Raw genomic sequence first — 20985 nt, forward strand, 5'->3', positions numbered from 1 at the left:
TGTCTACATCTGTATCCAGATTTTTATGCCATACTGATTAAAGAGTCTAAGTTGAAAGTAATTACTGTATGTATGAAGAGATGACTGAGAAAGCCTAATAACATAATTATCCTTATCAATAGATTTTCTTGAGACCAACTCTTTGTTGCCCTCCTTTGAAGACAGTGATGATTAAAAATGATTTTATTTGCATAATTTCTCTTCTGCATAAGTCTGGTTTGTGAGGATGTAAGTGATAAAATGCTATTACAAGAGACTGGAACAAGATTGATGCATTTGCAATTGATTGAGGAAAACAGTATTGTGGAAACTGAAGTATCTTTCTTTGAACAAACAAAGGAGCAGGATGCTCTTGCCTGTTTTTCTTTATTCCCACTCCCATTCTTTGCTTTCTTTTCTGCCAAAGTGACCAAGTGAGCTTTAGGATCAGCTGAATAGTTTTTACTCTGCAGGTCATGGCAAAATGACAAGTTATATGTCAAGTTTATCTTAGGCAGTTGGACCAGCCCTTTTTTTCTCCCAAGTGCTGAACAGTGAGCTGGGGCATGGGAGAGGGAGAAGATGTGACTCTGACCTTCTGCTCATTGTTTGTGGCCATGGTGGAAGTTTTTCCAGCCTTACTTCTCCCGCAGACTGTCATGCTGTGTCATTCTTCTTTTCTCATGCATCGCTTCATGACATTTTTTCCTTTGATGAAGAGGATTTCAAGGATGGAATATGTACCCCATGCTGCAAGTAATTTGGTCATAGATTTCTCCTACTGTGCATACAAGCTTGGCAAACCTTAGGACACAGGCTCCTAGGACTTCTTCAGTACTGCACATTCAGATAGTTAATACAAATGAGGCAGCAGTTTAATGGGGATCAAAACACTGAGTGAAGAAAGGTGCTACATAAATGCAACTCTCAGCCATACCCTCAGAAGCAGTTATGGCTTAGTCCAGCTCTGAACTGCACTAGTAGGACAAGGGTTAGGCTCAGGATATACATCCCAGATTCGTGATGTGCTTAAGTTTAGAACTGAGTTTGCAGTTCTTCTAAAAAAAATAAATTAAAAAATTTGAAAAGTGAGTTATGGCTTGTAATTAAAATTTCAGAGGAGGACACTAAGGCAAGCAGTACACTTGACAGCAACTAAGACACAGAGACAGATGCTTGAAGGCATCAAACACAAGTATATCCCAGATCTGTGGCTAGTGACAAGTTAGAAACCTACTCACTAGAAGAGGGAGGCTATAGAACAATCTAAGTGTATTTCTTTGTTCCCTTGACCTGGCCTCTGTGTCCTGATCAAGGAATAAATTTTGATAAACAGCCTGCTATCCAAGCCCACATCTTCTGTCTGTCTAACTGTCATAAGAAGACAGGAACAGCCAAACAGTCATGGACCTCAGAGAACTCACAGTGGGAAAAAATTGCTTAAATTCTGCAACTGCAGAAAAAGATCCTTCTGTATTAAACAGTGGAAAACAAGGAAACAAAAAGAAAATTGTCATGTCCAAATAGCATTTTTCTCTTTTCTAGGTCATTAGCGCTCCGTCTGACCTTGGTTTGCTAAAAATTACATTCTTGCTTCCCTCTCTCTCTCGATAGGAATAACACCTTTCTACCTCATTTAATCCAGTATTCATTCAGTGGGAAAGTCATAAGGAGACTAGAGAGATTCTGAGTCTGTTCCCTGGACTACTTCAAGTTCTCTGTTTGAATTCAAAAATAATATGAAATGTATTAGCAATCTGGAAAGCATGGCTCTTCTCCCAGGAGAATGACTGAACGACTGTGTTCCAAAATCAGTCTTTTATTTATTTTCTCACTGTTAGGAGCATTCCAAATATTGAAACATGCCTGGCTACACCTTGAAATAGTTACAACAGTTCTGAGCACAATTTTGACCCACTCCAAACACGTTTTGGATGTGGTCTAAGAGATAGCATGGACCAGAGACCATTGCCAAAAAGCATCTTGGCTGCAGACACCCTGATTAGGAAGGTAAGTGTTTAGTAGTTAGGACATGATAACAAAAGGAGCAGCTATTGTAATTCATTATCTGTTGTTCTTGTTTGGGTGGGGTTTTTTGTTTGCTCAAAACTTTTTCTTTATTATAGAGTAGTGATGTCAACTTGTACTCTAAACTTCTGCATTTATCTTACAATATAAATAAAAAAGTGAAACATTGTCTCTAGATACTTGTAAATAATTTTTCATTTGTAATCTACTGTTTTCATGATGTTCCCAATAAATCTTTCTTTCCACACTACTTGACATTGATAAAGCCTCGGCTGGATGTCTATATTTAGCTTTGAGCACTCTGCTTCTAAAGACATATGGGAGTCAAATGAATAGAGCTAGAAGAAAGGCAAGAGGAAGGGGCGTGTTTTCTAGACCTCTGACCAATGAAGAAAGTTTGAAAGAGTTGGATTTGTAGAGTAGGGAGAGAGAGACGGAAGTCTGTCAGCATATCAACATCTGCTGCAAAGACAAAAAAAACCCCAAAACAATCCAATCCCCATTTCTGTGATGAACAAATAAGGAAACAAAGGATTTAAATTCTGAGAGGGTAGATTGGGTGCCAGGAAAAAGTTTGTAATGAAAATGGGGTCTGGAACATATTGATTTGAACAGTTGTGAGTTTTCTAGATCAACTTTTTCATAAAAGACTTTCAGGCCAACTGCTAATAGGAATGACCTGGGATAGCAAGATAAGTCTTGGGCTCAAGAGATGCATTAGGAGGCCTTCTTGTTCCATGAATTTGAATATTAATGAAGTAATGTCCACATATTTCAATCATTTGCAAAATATCTTTGAAGAGGTTTTTCTTCCCCTCACATCTGTTTGGTTTCAAAATCCTCTTATCCGTCTGAACACATCCTCTTTACAGACCTGTAAATATGAAGCAAGATTTGAAAGTATATATCTATATAGTTATCTGTATTGAAAAGATAGGTATTTAAAGGGGTTTCTGTTCATTGCTCTATTATTTATTTGAGGATATATGTTTACCCTATTCTGAGGAAACAAACTATGAAAAATCTTTTGATAATAGGATTATGCCCTTACTCTGGACATTGTCTCTGATTTATGACAGCTACCAACAGCTACCTGGCAGATTGTTTTGTTTATTCTGGTGGGCTAACAGTAAAATCTTGGATGGCACAGGGTTCCTGGCCATAACAAGCCTAAAGAAGAGTGTGAATCCAAACAGTTGCACAAATAAAGTTGTTGTGTTTTGTTCATTGTAATTTTCACTTGCACTGTCATACACTCCAGAAATGAGAAGATTTTAATGTGGAAAAAACATATTGGTCAAAGTACAGTGGTTAAATGTTTGTAAGGTAAAATTATTTATAAGACTTCAGCATTGTAGCAAATTTTCGGAAAATCTCTGTCAGCATCCCATTAGTGCAACCCACAAATACCACAAGCATTGGAAAAGGTGTAATGGACAAATGGGCACTCCTAAATCTGGTATTTGCACAAACTAATGCTCTGCTCAAAGTGTACAGCCTAAAATATCATATTCCATCTCAACGCTGCATTAGTATTTGTTGTTTGCTTAAAAAAATAAAATTATAAGAGTTTTACCACATTAATTAGTAGCATGTCACATGCTATCCACTGGAACCTCATCACCTTGAATGATCTAACTATCTGTCAAAGGCTGCCATCTTTTCTCATTTCACCAAAAAATAGTGTATGATGAGTTAAGTGACCAGAGTGCCTCCTTAGGGAATGTCCAAGTGAGTAATACTGGAAAAAAAAAGAAGGGAAAGGAGCTGGTTATAGTAAAATTAATCTATACATTTTTTGCAACATTGTAAATTGTTATTTGTAATGGTTTTGCAAAGGCAGTCCCCAAGACCTTGAGATTCCACATGATATTATAAGGGAGAATTTAGCAGTCCAGGTATTTAGTGAGGCTTCTTGCAGAGGAAGAGAAGTCTGCAAAAGAAAGCCTAATCCTAGGATTGACTGCTTCTTACAACAAACATCCTTCAATAGGCAAGAAAAGGGAACAGATGCTTTGCTTTTCTGCAATTCTTCCCTAATGACTGTACAAACCCAGTATGGTTTCTTAATGATGTGCTTTTAGTAATATTCTGCAATAACTAGGCAAGATGCCAGTTAGGAAATTATAACAAATATGTCCTTCTTAATCCCTCCAGTCTCCCTGTTGGCTCGGGCCCTAATGAGTATGGATTTCTGTGTTGCAGGAATAAATGCTCAGCTGCATAAATGGCTCCACTGCTTCTTATACACCTGGTATAATAGCAAATTAAAAAGTTGGTAAACTTAATGCCTTACTGAAAGGGAGAAGTGGAATTTTTTTGCCAAATTACAAGTGGATTAGATCTCTTTATCAGTGGGTTTTTTTTCCCTGGACTGTGAAAATCTGGAAAAAGATGTAGGTGATAAAGAGGGTTCGTCTAATCACAAATTTCATTAAGACAGTCTGAATGACAGCAGGTTACTGCAAAATGAAAGAGCATAGCTTTGCTTTCAGCACACTTTCCATTAAAATGACATAAGTGATGTGGAGAGTTGCAGCATAAGCCATAGGGAATATACTTGTAAAAACACAACAACTACCAGACAAATCTGATTCTGTGGATAAAATATACAGCATCTACAAAAAGAAGATAGGCTTTTAAGGTCCATTCAAGTATGTACAGTCCCCAAAGCACCTGCTTGCATTTCTCAGCTTCTGCAGAACTAGGATGTAATAACACAGAATGGAGCTAATGGTAAGCAGCCAGGTTAAGAGTGTTCTGCAGGCAGTGGGCCCTTGTCAGTCACGAAACAGCTAAAGTTTTTAACCAAAGCAGTGTAAATGAAGTAGTGATTTCTACTCTGTTTTCAGTTCCAAAGACTTCTTGCAAGGTATTTTGTCCTAAATAAACGAGGCTACATTTTCTTCACAGAGGTAATCAGCCTGAAACAGGAATATCTGGAAGGTCGTTGAAAGAACGGGAACATAATGGGAGAAATTTGGAGTTAGGACCATGAGTTCCATTAAAATATCTAGAGAAGGCTTATTTACATCAATAAAGAAAGACAATGAGGAGTTTTGAGAAGATCCATGAAAAAATCCTTATCAAATACCTGATTTTGGAAAGTGTGTTTCTCTGAGACAAGAAACCAGCAGGGGCAGAATTGCCATGCCGTCCGTGGTTACCTGCCCATTTACCTCAAGTCCAGTTCTTGGGATAGAGTAGTATGGGCTTCTGCAGAAAAGGAAACAACTTGTTTGCAGTTTGCCTGCCGAGTCATAATGCAAGCTTTTCAACAGGCCAGGATTTTAAACCTGTGACATCTAGAGGTGGAAATTAACAGCTTCTGCTGCCAGGTTCTGAGCACATGTATTGCCTGGAGGGTGGGTTAGCTTTATAAGGCCCATGGCCTGTGGTGACTATCGGTGAATGATTGATTATCCACCAACACAGTAGATTGGAGTGGCGCTCCTAGGAGAAGGGCTCGAAGAGCAGCAGCGTGTGCTCTCGAGAGGCCAGCTCCTTAGAAGCTCAGGGATGGCTCCTCCCGCTCCCAACCCGGCAACGATCCTGAAGGAAGAAGTCCACACGAGTCAGGAGTCCACGAAGAGAAGCAAGGTTTATTGGGGTGCCCGGACTTATATAGGGGAGCATGGGACTTTCCAGAACATGGGCAGAGTAAGGGGAGGAGATAGGGAGGAGCGACACATCTCATTTGTGGGCATGAAATTAGGGGGAGGAATGAGGGGAGAACCAATAGGAGAACATAACCATATATGGGAAATGGTGCACTGCACCAACCGGGGACCAATCAGGAGAGGGTTGGCGGGAAAAATGCCCTAGGGGTTTGTGGGAAGGAGAAACCTGGACAGGGATGACTAAGGGAAAAAGACAAGGGTAGCCATTTTGGGGTATATAACAATTAAACTGGGGAAATGTCCAAATAGCTCTTAAAGCCCTCGTTGTCTTTATCGACCTTCTTCAACGGTTTTCCCGGTTCTTGCACCTCCGCGTCTTCATCCACCCAGCGTTTATAATACTTCTGCCATTTGATGAAATCCTCGTCCACTAAGTCTCCTCTGACAGGTGACCATACTACACTTTCTTGCAGGGTTCATCCATGGCTGTCTTTGTATAAACGTATGAAAAACAGAGGTTCTGATGTGATTTGGTACTTGTATGGAAGTAAATAGACCTTGATGTTATTCTAGCACTGCTTCCTTCCCCAGGAGGTATCTCAGTTCCTGGTTGAGGGATCAAAAACCTGAACATGGAGAGTCTGACAGCAAAGGATTCAACTCTACCTGTCTTTTTCCTTGATCTAGGGTTCTGCCAGTGGTCACACACTCCTTATGTGGGTACCAGGCTCCCTGACAGCATGCTAATAGGTGCCCCTATTGCAAGATATGGCTGCTGCTGAAGGAGTTGGCCTTGGATATGGCCAGGTGATGCAGAAAAATAGGGATTAGTGTCTCTAGAGTGCGTAGAATCTCCTACAGAGACTGCTGGCTTGGAGAGAAGGATCCTGAAAGGAAAACTAAGCAATGATTTTCCTGATAGTAGGACTATCTGAGCTGTTACACATTTTTGAGTTTGGCCTGGTAGTAGATCAGATTGCTGAGTTGCTACTGTCTCTACCAGATGCTTGTAGAGACACTTGAGTGGAACCCCTATAGGCAGAATGGCTCATCTAAAGGATTAGTAGGGTTAGCACATGAGGAATTAATCTTCAAGAGAGAAGTACAAAGTCTGACAGGCACATTCCTGAAATGTATACTTAGAATTGAAAAAAACTAGAAATAAAAACTCTTGTTTATTTCTTCCCTCTGTACCTCTCCTGGGTTCAGATTTTCCCACCCTTATTCTATGATTCAAAGGCACAGTCAAATCTTCTTCACCTAAAATCAGACTAGTAGTTTCTACAAGGACAAGGCAATTCCAAAATAGAGGAAAAACCCCTTTCCCACTCCCCCCCAATTTTTTTTCCTTTGAATTAATATTATTATTCACTTGTTTCCGTAGCAGTTGCCAAACATTTTGGTTTATATCATCAGGATGACAAATAGAGGAACTGGGATTGTCACATCAAAAACTGACTACAGGAGATGAGGTTTTTATAAAACATGGTGAGACCACTGACCATTTCATCAGGGTTGGCAGTGCTGCAAATGAATGGCCACCAAATACTATGCAGGAGATGAACCACTTGCATAGAGGGAAGAAAGGGATTCTCTGAGGTAATGGCAGCTAATTTCAAGAAAGGGGGAAGATCCTTCCTACTCTCGTCACGAAAGACCTGTTGGCTGTGAATGTCTCATGTGCTGCAGATATTGAAGACACCCATGACTCTGGAATTATTGCCTGGAAATTTTATTCATCTTAGTAGCTCAAGTATATCGGTTGTGTCTTAAAAAACTGTCTAAAATTTTAATAGGCTTTCCGAGCCTCTCACTCATCATTTATATTCTCATAACATAGAAATACTATTAAAAATATCACTAATTTCCTTACAAAAATGGTTTGCAGTATGAAAAAATTCTTGTAGTAGAAATTTACACACTACCAAATCATGCAGCAAAGTTTGGATTGTTATGGAAACAAAGCTTATGATGTGAAAAACAACTTGCAAGTGACTGGACAAAGTAACTTTGCAAGATTGACACCTTTAGGCTTGATCTTGAAAGACATGTTGTAACACAAGCATCTTGGATTAGAAGGCTGTTTTTATTTAGTTTTCCACAGAGACAGGTTACTTTCACCTTCATTCTCACAAGTCTGACATCAAAAACTACCAACATACATGCATGAGTTTTGCAGGCAGAGAAATCTGCCAGTACGGAGTTACACTTATTCCATCAAACACTTTAAACAAAACAAATACAGTCCCTTCCATGCCCATCTAATAAAAGAAAACCAGTTAAGTCAGGGTAGAATATTAATGATAAAGTGTTTTCTTTATATGAGTCTAGTTATTCATAAAAGAGTAAAAAAAGATCTAATTTCTGATGTTTAAACAAAACATACTTTATACATTTGGCTAAGCTGAAATATCATACCTTGCCAAATGAAAAACTGCTCCCTAATGGTCGGTTCCCTAGCAGCTCAGTAGGTATGCAAGGCATGCAATTCATTTCCTGCCAAGGCAGAGAAAAATGGGTAGGTCTGAGATAATATTGCTAGTGTGCCTGAAAAAGATGTTAGTTTTTAACATTGTAGACTGCAGATATAAATATATGTTGAATCTTGATCTCCTTGAAAATTTCCCAGGTACAACTTTTGAGTTAACTCCTGTTTAGTTCTCGGTGATGGAGTGTTCAATGGGAATTTCCAGAGCATTACAGTCATCAGTGAGGAATACCAAGTCCTGGAGAAACAAAAAAAGAAGGCTAACATTTATAACAAGGAAGGCAGAAGATAGCACAAGGTTGAGAAGCTCAGGCATGATTCAGTTTTGCTGGTTAGGGAACAGTGTGGAGACAGAGAGGGCTAAAAGCAGAGACCATGTCCCTGTTGATGCATCTTGACCTACCCTTCTGCAGTAGGAGATCAAGATGGTGTACAGACTCCGGGCTTTTTCCTTCAGCTCATTCACTTCAAGCACTGTGTCACATCTGGGGTAGGCCACAAAATCACGGAGCTTTGCCAAAACACAGTAATTCTGCAAAGCAGGCAAAAGAGGTCTGTGTAATTGTGAACCAACATAAATTTATGTTTCTTGTTCACCACTTCTAAAATTCTTACTGCTCATGTGGGAACCTTGAATTCCTACATCTATGTACATGTAATTTATGTAACCTTTATTTAGGAAAATTCATTGTCAATATTTCATAACAAAGATTTTTGGTTCAAATAAGTGCTTGGAAAAGTGCATAATACAGTCTTGGTCTGCCAGCTTATTTCTCACACGCTTTAGGAGATAACAGCGCCAATACAATCAAACCTGCTCCTGTAGTAGGCGGAGTTACCTATGGAATAGGTGCATTGTATCCCTTTTAAGGGATCACCTGATTTAGTTCATGAATTATCAAGATCTCACAGATTTGATTCCTCACTTCCTATACAACAGGATACCAGTCAAGATTTTTCACAGTAATTTTTACCTCAGATGTTTTGTTATCAAAATAAAGCACAGACAACATGAATTTAACAATGTCCTTGAGAAACAGGTAAATAAATCCTCCAGCTTTTGCTTTAAAGCAAGGGAAACTGAGGCACTGGACTCACAATTCTTGGTCTTTGCAATGATGTAAAGCACTGGCATCTCTGGAATTGGGATCTAGAGGGTCCTGAATTACAAGACTTGATGGTGTAGTTGCTCCTGCAAAAATGTGTCAGCCATTTGTTTAGTCTGATATTTTCTATTTTTTATTTACTTAACGGAGCACTGGGAAAACAAGTAAGATATATCAAATATCCCAGGGCAGAACACTATGACATTAACTGTGTGTGCAGGAGGTTATTTTGTCTGTGCTGGGAGATGACTACTGATGTCTTTTCTCAGTATCACACTTGCATATCCTCAGGCAAATTTTTTCTTTCTGGATTCAAAAAGTGGCTATTTAAATCAGAAAAATTCAGCAAGGTATTCCTGCACTTCTTTTTATTAACACTACGCACCAGAAAAGACTCAGGTTATAAAATGATGTAAAATTATTAAGTGAAGAAAGTTTATTCTGCATTTCTTCTTTTAAAGTATTATTCAAAGCTTTGTTGCATATATTTGACTTCTGAAAGGGCTCTCTCACAGTGAATTAATAATGCACATATAGTAATCACTTAAAAATATTGATTTCCTCATTTATAATTTTTAATAAATTAAAATCTTAAAAAGTTCATAGAGATTTAAGTAAGGTTCAAAATAAGGGGGTTTTTTGTCACTCCTCTCTCTAAATAGTTAAGATTTTAAACATTCCTTTTAAACCACTCTTCTGGAGTACAATCTTACAAGTTATTCTCACCTTTCATTAACTGCTTTTACTGCACAACAGTAAGAAAGAAGTGTGGAAACTTACATGTATGTCCAAGTACAGCCTGGGCAACGTCTCCACACATGAGTCCTGCAGGAAAGAAGAAAGACCTATTGCAATTTTGTTTTGAGAGGAACCTGCATCAGAAGAAGCAACATGCAGTGACTGTGCAGAACCAGCTTTGGAGTGGGCTCACCACAGCTTTGGAGGTCTGCAACTCCTTAAAAGACTCTGTGATTTCTTTGCTCAGAGACAACACCCTTGAGTAACAAGTCGGAGGGGCTGCTCTGGCCAGCTGGGCAGCAGAGAGCAGAGCAATCAGGCTCAGCAGCATCTTCATCATGGGGAGTTTGTCCAAAAGAGGAGGAAAAGAGGGGAAAAAATCACTCTCAGTGTTTAGGCAGGTACTGGTGAGCCTCAACGAGTAAGTTTGACAAATCAGCCCTCAATTAAATAGTCTCCTACATCAACAGGAAAAAAAAAGTCTGGGGGTGGTCCAAGCAGCAGCTCACTGCCGCCTTAAATTTCCTGCCAACTTTTGAGGCAGAGCTGCGAGTGCTTTCCTGACCGGAGCAGGGAAAGAGGGAATGAGGGTAATAAAAACAAACACCACTGGCCCTTTTCATTCCAGAAAGAAAACAACCTAGCGAGCATCTCAAACAGAAATATGTGTAACAAAGACCACAGTGTGATAGACCCTGATCCTGTGTGTGCTTTGACACATGCATCTCTTCTTTGAGAACCTAATTTACAGCTGTGGGACTATACAGGCTACAGATACAGAGAAATCCTTCCAGGATGGATGTCATGTATTGGCAGTATAAATCAGATCCTTAGAAGCTCTGACATAGTATGGTTACAAAGGAAACCTCTCTTGTCCAGTATAATTTACTCTTTTAATTTAATCATGCATTAATGTAATTTGTGATGGATATGGGTCAGGTGAAGAGTGAAGTTAGGCCCCTGAACTTTAGGAAAGCAAACTTTCAGCTCTTTAGGGAGACAGTCAATAGGACCCACTGGGATATTGTCCTGAGGGACAAAGGAGTGGAACAGAGCTGGTAGATCTTTAGGGAAGTATTCCATAGAGCACAAGAACTAGTGATTTCCAGGAGCAAGAAACCAGACAAGGAAGGTAAGAGACCACCATGGCTGAGTAAGGACGTGCTGGTCAAACTAAAGGGAAAGAAGCAAATGCACAGGCAGTGGAAACAAGGATAGGTAACCTGAGAAGAGTATAGAGATGAAGTTTGGTTGGGTAGGGATGGAGTGAGGAAAGCCAAGATGAAGCTGGAACTGAACCTGACAAGGGATGGAAAGATTAAGAAGGGCTTCTTTGGGTATGTTAACCAGAAAAGGAAGATCAAAGAAAGTGTACTGCCCCTGATAAACGATGCTGGCAAAACCTCTTAACAACAGATGAGAAGAAGGCTGAGGTATTCTGTAACTTTATGCCTCAGTCTTCAATGGCAGCCTCTCTTCCCACACTTCTTGAGTGGATGAACAGCAGGATGGGGACTGGGGGAGCAAACTTATTTCCACTGCAAGTAAAGATCAAGTTCATGACCATCTGAGGAACCTGAACATAGGAAAGACTATGGGATCTGATGAGATGCATCCCAGAGCCCTGGGGGAATTGACTGATGTAGTTGCCAAGCACTCTCCATGATATTTGAAAAGTCATGGCAGTCAGGTGAAGCTCCAGGTGACTGGAAAAGGGAAAAAATTTCACCTATTTTCAAAAAGGGTAGAAAGAAGAACCTTGGGAACTACCAAGGGACCTTGGGAACTGTCAGTCTCACCTCTGTGTTTCTGAAGGGAGCCTACAAGAAAGATGGAGAGGGACTTTTTACAAGTGCATGTAGTGACAGGAGAAGAGGGAATGTCTTCAAACTGAAAAAAGAGTAGGTTTAGAATAGATGTTAAGAAGAAATTCTTTTCTGTGAGGGTGGTGAGGCACTGGAACAGGTTTACCCTAGAATCTGTGGATGCCCCATCCATGGAGCTGTTCAAAATTAGAGTGGATGGGGCTCTGAGCAGCCTGGTCTAATGGAAGATGTCCCTGCACATGGCAGAGGGGTTGGAACTAGGTGATCTTTAAGGTGACTCCCAACCCAAGCCATTCTATGATTCTATGCAAATATTACCAGTTTATCAATCAAAACAATAGGGCTTGTTATGGTTGCTTGGGGAGTCCCATGTATTTACATATTAATGGTTTCAGAGTGAATACATCTCTATATGGCTGTCATAAATCTATAGAAACTATTTTGCTTTCTGACTTGAATTTATGAAACTCTGTTCTTTTATTAGATGCCAGACGGAGCTGAGAAATCCAGATGCTGGGATGCATGCCTGAAGCTGAACATATGTTGTTTTATATGTTAATTGTCCTGTAATATCTTGTGCCCTTGAATGAAGAACTGGTTATTTTGAAAGTTATGCCACACCCTAAATTTTAAAATTCAGATTTTAGTGAGGTATTCACCAAAATAAATATCTGATGAAGTACTGCAATCCCCTGACACTGTAGTAGACTGTGAGGTTCATCTGAAGCTGTGAAAACTAGTTTTGGGCAAAAAGAAGTACTCTGTATGTTGCAGAAGACTGAGTTAAATCCAGCAAAACACCTGGAGGAAAGAGAAGAGAGCTGCATACCACTGTCTTGTTATACACTTCTTTGCTTTCATAAAGAACAATTGGTTTAGTAACATCTTGTGCTTCTGAATATTAAAATTGTAGAATCTTGGAGAGGAAAGAAAATCTGAGTGTCCTGAAAGTGGGAATTTTAGGACTGGCCTTGGGCTGCCGAGTCCTATTTTCAGGAAAGGAAGTTTCCCCGTTGAGTGAATGAAGGTGCCAGAGGGAGATGGGAAGCATTTTGAGATGGCCCTATGCAGCTGGATCATAGATCTAAACACAGCTACCTAGTGCCTGTCCAAGGAAAGGATGCTACTGACTGTGAGTCTTGCTGGTAAAGAAACAGACTCTTAATCACCATCTCATTACCGTAAAGAATAGCTGAGGGTAGGAGTGAAATATTATTGTTCTGTCACATTCACATTTGGCAAGCTGCTAAAATGTAGTTGTTTTGCCAGAACAGCAGTTTTCTGAACAGCATAAATGCTCTTCCCAGTACAAGAAGTCAGTAACCCAGATGCCGCTAAGGATGGCTTAGGAGAGCAAGCACTGGATCCAGATTTCACCAAACACTCAATCAAATAAAACAATTCACTATTTTGTGAAGGGGAAAAATTGCTAGAGTAATTTGCTTTGAAGATTTTGTTCAGCTGCAGTATTCCTGCTTTGTGGTTTCTCTTTGATAAACTAAGTCAAGTAAAGTCACCTGTGATGGATGTCTAGTCAAACAGTTACAAAAATGAGCTGCCTTCAGAAATAGTGTTTATTTTCTTTTCCTGAAAAAAACCAGGAAGACTGGAGTTTAATATCCTCACCTACATCTTCTCACTGGGCCAGATTACTTGCATACTTGACTCTGACCTAAATGAGCATTTTCAAATATCTACTAGCTCATTAGGACTACCACCCGTCTCAGCATGCAGAATATGCAACTCAGTTTAAAAAAGACAAATACTCTCTTCTCAGTTATTTTCTATTTGTAGCTCATCAGCAAGATTATCCTTGATCTCTGACTACATTCAATTTCTGGTCCAGATGAGTGAATAAATTCTTTTTCTTTAAGAAACTCACTGGTATCAGGAGAACTTGCAAGTGACACCAGACACTGCGAGCCTTTTCAGTCTAAGTCACCTGGCACAGCTACCGAAGCCCTTGGAACACCAGAATCTTTGCAGTGACTGCTTTTATCCAGTCACTTATGCAAAACCACTTATTAATTCTGGTGCATACCCTGCCTTGGGCAGAGAAAGTCTTTACCAGGGAGATACAAACTGTTCTTCACAAAGGCTAATAGCATCTTAGAGGCAATATTCAAAATGGACATGGATATGGAATTTAAAGCTACAGCAGGGGAAGGGGCAAAAGATCAAAATATATTAGAGTCAAAACTCACCTAAGGATTGCCTCTGTGGAGAAGTAGCTATTTATGGTCCTTCCAGTCTGTGGGACAAGGTTCAGGCTGACAGTAGAAGGGAGTACAGCAGGAGTCAATCAGTACCACCATATTTGTTATGATCATCACACTGTGGATATCTCCTGCACAAACATATCCTCATTCATTCAGTGAGCATATGGGGTCTTTGAGGGCTCAGGACAAACAGCCTCTGAGTCTTGCCTCAACTCTTCAGGGTGATGATGTCGCTACATCTCTGAGTGCTATTTACAATCACTTATTTACTCTTATATACAGAATATTCAATGTCAAAAGCAGACACATGGGTTGAGAGGAAACTTAGAAGCCTGACATGACCTAAGTGTATATATATTTTAAAAAACCTCCAAAACAAGCTATGTTGCCTTTTTGTTTCCAAGTTACTGAAGACTCAAACAATAATACTTTAAGAAAAGTCAAAGGACTCACTATGCAGGCAGAAATTCCTTCCATGTTTGAACAGTCTACCAGGGTCTCCACCAATTTTTGACAAAAACCTTTTCAAGATGGTGATTTCTTAGGACCAAAATCCACTTGTTTAATGAAAATATTTATTTTAAAATAGTCATGGACTGTATGACACACCTCATGAAATGAGCTTCTGAAAAATAGGTGAAGTAAAATATACAAACAAAAAAACAGAAGAAGCCCTGTGTATTTAAGCAGTGCTTCAAAGCCCTGTGACTCAGCTGGTTGTTGTGGCAAAGATGCCACTTCTTGCTCCAGAGCAAGGCTAAAGTGTCCTGCTTGCTTCCATCTCAGCACAAGGCTTTTTGGAAACCCTAGCCTCTTGGTTAAGGACTTATCTGTTTGTCACGTTCCTACTTGCTGTGTAACAGTACACTTTTTTGAGCCCTTTTGTAGACATCAGCACTGCATTTTAGTGCAGGGGTTGTACAGCCTTACACACCCTGAGTCTCTGGGGTGCTGGTGCACAACATTATCAGCTGCCTGGAACAGAAGAAATGTGCCTGCATTTGAAGCTGGGCTAATCCAGTGTGTTTTGTTTCATCTTCCATGACAGCAATAGGTTTCTGCTGGTGATATGCATGGCTTGGCTAGACTAAGCAATGAACAAGGCAGGCAGGCAGGATCTCAAGAGCTGTCACTGGGCTGGTGTTGCCATGCCATTTTCCCATGATAATTAAGCAAAAGTCTTCTTTGATTATCACTGGTAAAGTCTTCTTTTTTCTTCACTGCTGTTGTTATTTTTAAAAGTTAAATATATGTATATACTGAGCAAACTGATGTTACTGCTCAAAAACCTGTTCTTAGAGAAAGTGGTTATAGAAACAGCTAATCCATTGGGGTCTGCAAAAAAAAAAAAAAAAATTAAATGTTCTGAAATCTGTAGGTCTAGCTAGCATGAGTCTGGCACTGGGCATTTTTCCCTGCAGGAAAACATAGGGAAGTGGGGAGTCCTGTGGTCCAGGATAGAGATGGGACTGTTCAGCAGGGTTAGGGAAGAGGAATAATATCCGTGTGCTGCCTCAGACCAGTGACCAAATCATTGACACCATCTGTGCTTGTCAGCACTCTCTGTGGGTCCTGTCCAACCTGCTTTGCAGCAGAGCAGGGCCTTGGGCAGCAGTATCCTGCATCTCCCAGAGTACAGGGACTCAGCCTGATGGCAGTGCTCGGGACAGCTCAGAGATGTCCACCCAAGTATCTGTCACTGCAGTGCAAATGTAGCTCAGCTTGTCCCTGTCTTGGCTGCTGTCTTCATAATGAGGCTAGTGGTATTTTCCACAGACGCCGTGGGAACAAAGCCATCAGCACCAGAGAGACGGGAGATTACATGGTTTTAGCCCTGTCAGGGATACCTCTTTTCAGTGACTGCAAGGCATATTGATTCAAGTAATGCAGGATTTAGAGTCTTAAGCCTTCACTGCCTTGCTAAGAAAAAGGCAATTTTAACTTGGAGTAACTTGCAGACCTCTCTGGTGAAATAACAGCCGTGCTTTCAGCCCAGCTCCCTGTCTGGCCATGGGCACAGGAGAGCAGCCTCCTCCCAGTGGGACGTAAGTACCTTGTCTGGACTCTATGTGGGCCTCAAGACCACTCACATGTATTAGTTACTCCAAGGCAATACTTTATTAGTACTGAAGTCAGGGACACAATAACAGGGTTTTGGGAGGGAGCCTTGTTCAGGATTAGAGAAGCAGTATTTCAAGTTATTCATGTTTTCCTGCTCTGCCCTTGCCCTCCATCCTTCTCTCTCTCTCACATGCAAATGTGACAGATAGCTCCAGGTCTTATCATTGCTGGTCAGCTTACCACACTCCCTAATTACCCTTGTGATGAAAAATTACGTCAGCCACTAAGGAGTGTATCAGAGGTGACACAAAAAAGTGTATTCATCTACCAAATTTGTCCCTGATACAAGCCCACTGGGGAATTCAAATGCTGAAAAATGCAAGGTCTAAGCTCTCTGCTGTCCCTCCAAGGAGCTCTTGTCTACACTGTGATTAATATACAAGGAGATGAGGGACTGTATTTTCTAGGACTGGTATTCCTGTACCTTTCAGAAGAATTATGTCACTAAGAGAAAATAAATGGATGAGACTTAAAGTACAGCTCTGTATAACAATCCAATCCAAGTCAAACAGGAATCTAAAGAGACTTCTCTGCTGAACTACAGCCTGCACAGGACCTTTTTAGTAGCTGCTTAGCATAATGGCAGGCACAGTTTTCTACTTATTCTTGACTAGAAAACAGCAAACATCACAGCTTATGTTGTGGTGTGTATTTCTAGTTAAAAATGACAGTTCTAGCAGGATCAAGCAACCACAAGGTAACATATTCTCATCTCAGCTGTCTGAGAAGGTAAGGTATGAGTCCACACAATACATCATGTCTTCATAGTTCTACCTTCTTTTCTGTACACTGCTTTTCATGTTTTATATTTAAGCATAGTGGAGGAAATCCTGTCATCACTGAAATCAATAACACAAGTCACAGACTCCTGCAGATCCAAATTCTCACTTTAGATTAAAACTTGTGTTCAGTTTACTGGTCCTAGTAGCACAAAAGCCCTGAACCCAAAGTAAGGGTAAATCAGTCACATTATTTCTTATTTCTCACAGAGAGTATTATCTTTTGGGGTCCTGTCTGTTGGTGACACAACACAGATTCAGAGCTGTCTTTGGCAGTGCCCTGAAACCAAATGATATGACAAGTACCTTGTACAGTTATAGTACTCCTCTATGGAATAAAAATGTATAAAATTGGGTGAAATAATTGAGGATCTGCTCTACTAGCTAAAATCCAGAAGTGATGAAAGTGAGTGGAGGTTCATTCTTTTTAAGAAAATCAATAAACTTAATAATTATATTCTTATTCTGTCAACATGCCTTAAAATAATAAGAAAAAAATAAACATCTGAGCATGTCAGAAACTGGTGTTAACACCAGAGTGTGTTTCAGATGTAATTGCCATTTAAACCTGGCAACTTTTGTTTTTAAATTTTTTGCTAAAAATAAAATAGGAAAAGGATCTCCTGTTTCTGAACCACATGTAGTGAATTCCCAGATGACAAAGTATCCCTACAAGTGTGTTTTTAGTTTGATTTTGTTTAAGTCAGGTGACTAAGAAAGGAATTAGTTGATACATGAAATGTAGGTGCATACATACATGGTACAGTTGAGAATATATGATAATGAAACAGTGGCTTGCAGGGGGATTTGTCTACACCTGAAGGTTGTCTTGCCATCCACACAGAGGCAGAGCAAGGTTGCCCCAATTCACCTGGAGAGGTGTAGGCATTCAAGAAGTAGTTTTGAGAACACCTGCAAGAATGAGGTGCCAAACAGGCCCCTCCTGCCTGCACAACTGGTTCTCAGGCACCTTCCCAGAGAGCAACTGGTGTTGGGTTAACCCAGCACCAAGTTAAACATTGGCATTGGGTTGCCCAGGGCAGCAGGTGCTGCAGGAAGGATGGGTGTTCATGGTCACCATCTGCATGAGAGGCAGGGCAGATCCAAGGGTGGCTTGAGGGCTTTCTTCAGCAGCAGTGCATCTACTTACTCTCACAGTTTTATAAAGTTTCATTTTATAGCTATTTCCAAAAGAAAAGAGAAATTGTGATACAAAACTGAAACAACATTACAGCTGGGTAATGTAGTGAGGAAAGCACTGAGGGATGGCACAATGAGAAATATTTTGTGTGAGGAATCACCCTAGTTGCAGTGTTATGTCTGTCATGTATAGAACAAGCCAAGGTCTTAAAAATCTATGCTTTTAATTTTGGACCAGTGACTAATTTCCATTAGAAGATTAATCAAATTAACATTTATTTGCCTCCTTTCTATTTGGCTGCAGCTTTTCTTGCTTTGCTTTGTTTTGTTTGTTTGTTTGATGTTTTAGAAGGGCTGTGGCTGGGAAGTGAGAACTTGGCTTGATTTAAAATGTAAATGCAATTCGATCAATCTTCCCCTCCACTATTAGTCTACTTGGGCATTTGGGCATATAGTGAAAAGCAAACGGTGACTGCTAAAGAAAAGCTACTCCCTGCTGTTCCTGTTCATATTTATTTCACAATCAGCCCATTGAAATGGTGTGATTCACACTCTGATGCTGTCATTGTCTAGCTGGCCAAGTCACTGGTGAATTTAAAGAAGTTTCTCAAGCTGAAAACTAGGCAAACTGTATTTGGGCAAAAAGCAATCTTATCAGCAATAAGAGTTAGTGAACTAGTGCAGTCATCTCTCCTGCTGGAAGCTGAGGCTACCCTTGCAAATGAGAAGCTCTCTTGAAATAAGAAGCTCTCCTGAAAAAACTGAAAATTGTTGGATTTGAAATGTAAAGTGTCCTTCTGATATACCCATACACAGAGTATACAAGAGTAAAATCATGCTAAAGATTGCAGAGGCAATTTAAATATTCATTGTTAAAACATTGTTCCTCAAATAAATAGACCAAAAAGCGTATAAGAGTGTGTGAGTGCACAAGAGGGAAAGGGGAAAGGCTGCCAACTTCCCCAGTAATCTTGAATAAATACTAAAGGAAACCCCTCTGTGTTTACCTTAAACTATCCAGAGTTAATGTTCTCATCACCTACCTTATACTGAGCAGCTTGTGTGAAATAATTACTTCCTGATAACAGAGAGACATACAGCTGAAGCGTTATCTTTACTGTATTAATCATGATCTATCTTTGTAACAAGTATTGCCATATACCCTTCCAATGACATAAACATTTAGGAGTTTGTATCAATATAGAAGATCAGAAAGTCAGATGACTGGAGACTGTATTAGTGGAAATAATTAAATCCAAGAGTGCTATGTTTTTTGCTATGGAATTTTACATAGAATTTCTACTGTAGTGCAAGAACTCATTATATGTTTATAGAGGATTTTTAAAAAAATGTGCTAAATTAATTACTACATACTTTCTCATTAATCATGGGATAAATATTAGCAGCTTGTTAGAATTACCATGAAAAAGGTGAATTTAATCTTAGGATGTTTCAGAGGAGTTACAGCCAGCAGGGACAAGGAGATATTGATGCCAGTATAAATACAGGGATCTGTTCATCTGACGTATTACATACACTTTTGGCCACCCACAGTAAAGGAGGATGAGTTTAGACTGCATGGGGTGCAAAAAGAACAATAAGAATATTCAGTGTATTGGGAGAGTTGGAACAATGTTTGTATATTTCCCTTCTACCTCTTTTTGTCACTGAAGTTACTTTTGCAACAGCTGAGTCCTTGCCTTGCTCTCGTGCCACAGCTGGCTGTCAGCTCTGTGGCTCAGGGCACTCCAGACCCATCACAGCCTGCCTTGTTCACAATCCATTTTCCAGTGGCTGTTACTGGGAAGTTCTGTAGTAAGGGTTAGAAAGGAAGATGGTCCTGTAGACTACTACACACATACATCCCAGTCTCTCAAAGTAGAAATACAGACAGTCTGGAACCATAGAGTCCAGGTAAAGTGGAAATTTTTCTTCTGTGCTGCACTTTGGATTGGGCTCTGTCTCGATGGTTGATCAGTAGCCATTGCTTTGACTGAGATGAGACCTGAAGCAGAGGCACAGAATAATGGTCCTTGGCTTCCTAGGAGAGATCCCTCAGCTGCCTGAAAGAGAGGTTGGAGGCCTTGGAGTCCAGCCCAGAGAAGGAAGCACTGGCCAGAGAAGGACTGTTGTCCCACCAGACCCTAGACTGAATAGAGCATTAAAACTGCTGTGCCAGCAGCACTGTGCAGCTACACAGCACTTTCCGAAAGGCTTGTTTTGCTCCTGGGGAACATGAAAAGTGCATGTACAGACAGCACAGCAGCTGCTACGCTGTGAACTGCACTCAGAACATCAACCCATTTTAATCATTATACGTACACTAACAAAAAAGCTGGCATCAACTTTGTTCACATCAAAAGGACACAGTTTCAATTCTTCCTATTGCATAATTTAGGTACGTGAGCTTCTGTAATAAAACAATGCACCAGGCAGAGAATGATAGCCTTGTCCACATCATTTTCTCTCTGACACCAAGGAGAAATGGAGCAAATGGAGTCAAAGAAACAGAACAATATTCAGGAAAATATCAAAGTGATCAAAGCATACTCTTTGATTCTGTTTTACACATACTTTTCAAAGAAACATTACATTTTCAAACACAGTCTCTCAGTTCTTGATGCCAATAAACTGGCTTTATTTAGCTTTATGCTTTGATAAGAGTAAGAACAAAAAAAAATCTTTAGTGAGATGCGTTTTCTAAGCTCAAGTGTTGAACTTGCTAGGAAAAGGCTAAATGTATTTGTTGCTCTTTGAGGATGCTGAGTCTTCATTGAGAGAGACCTAGTGTCAGGCCTGAGTAGCTTTATAGAGGAATCAGCACTTGCAAGCATGAGGAAAAGCTCTGGGCAGATCTTTTTATTCATCTGTATTTAATACACCTCTTTGTTAACAGACCAAGCCTCAGGGAAAAAGTTCAACTTACAGAGCATGTAAGAGC

General features: G+C 40.1%; 1 protein-coding gene across 1 annotated transcript; it reads right to left on the minus strand.

Moving 5' to 3' along the window:
• Positions 1 to 7768: 7768 nt before the first annotated feature.
• On the minus strand, positions 7769 to 10365 carry CYTL1 (cytokine like 1). The gene is made up of 4 exons (XM_071555229.1): positions 10153 to 10365; positions 10002 to 10046; positions 8519 to 8647; positions 7769 to 8353 (listed from the first exon to the last, which is right to left on the minus strand). Exons 1-4 carry the CDS (start codon positions 10297 to 10299, stop codon positions 8282 to 8284), a joined length of 393 nt encoding a protein of 130 aa, XP_071411330.1. The 5' UTR covers positions 10300 to 10365; the 3' UTR covers positions 7769 to 8281.
• Positions 10366 to 20985: the final 10620 nt, after the last annotated feature.

The sequence above is a fragment of the Pithys albifrons genome, chromosome 5 (genome assembly GCF_047495875.1).
Source record: "Pithys albifrons albifrons isolate INPA30051 chromosome 5, PitAlb_v1, whole genome shotgun sequence".
Lineage (NCBI taxonomy): Eukaryota > Metazoa > Chordata > Aves > Passeriformes > Thamnophilidae > Pithys > Pithys albifrons.

Excerpts from the sequence above, each read along its gene's own strand:
- CYTL1 (XM_071555229.1), bottom strand. The coding sequence starts at position 10,299 with ATGATGAAGATGCTGCTGAGCCTGATTGCTCTGCTCTCTGCTGCCCAG. Across the intron at positions 10,047-10,152 it reads TGCAGACCTCCAAAGCTGTG|GACTCATGTGTGGAGACGTT; the intron begins GTGAGCCCACTC and ends TCTTTCCTGCAG. Across the intron at positions 8,648-10,001 it reads GGCTGTACTTGGACATACAT|AATTACTGTGTTTTGGCAAA; the intron begins GTAAGTTTCCAC and ends CCTGCTTTGCAG.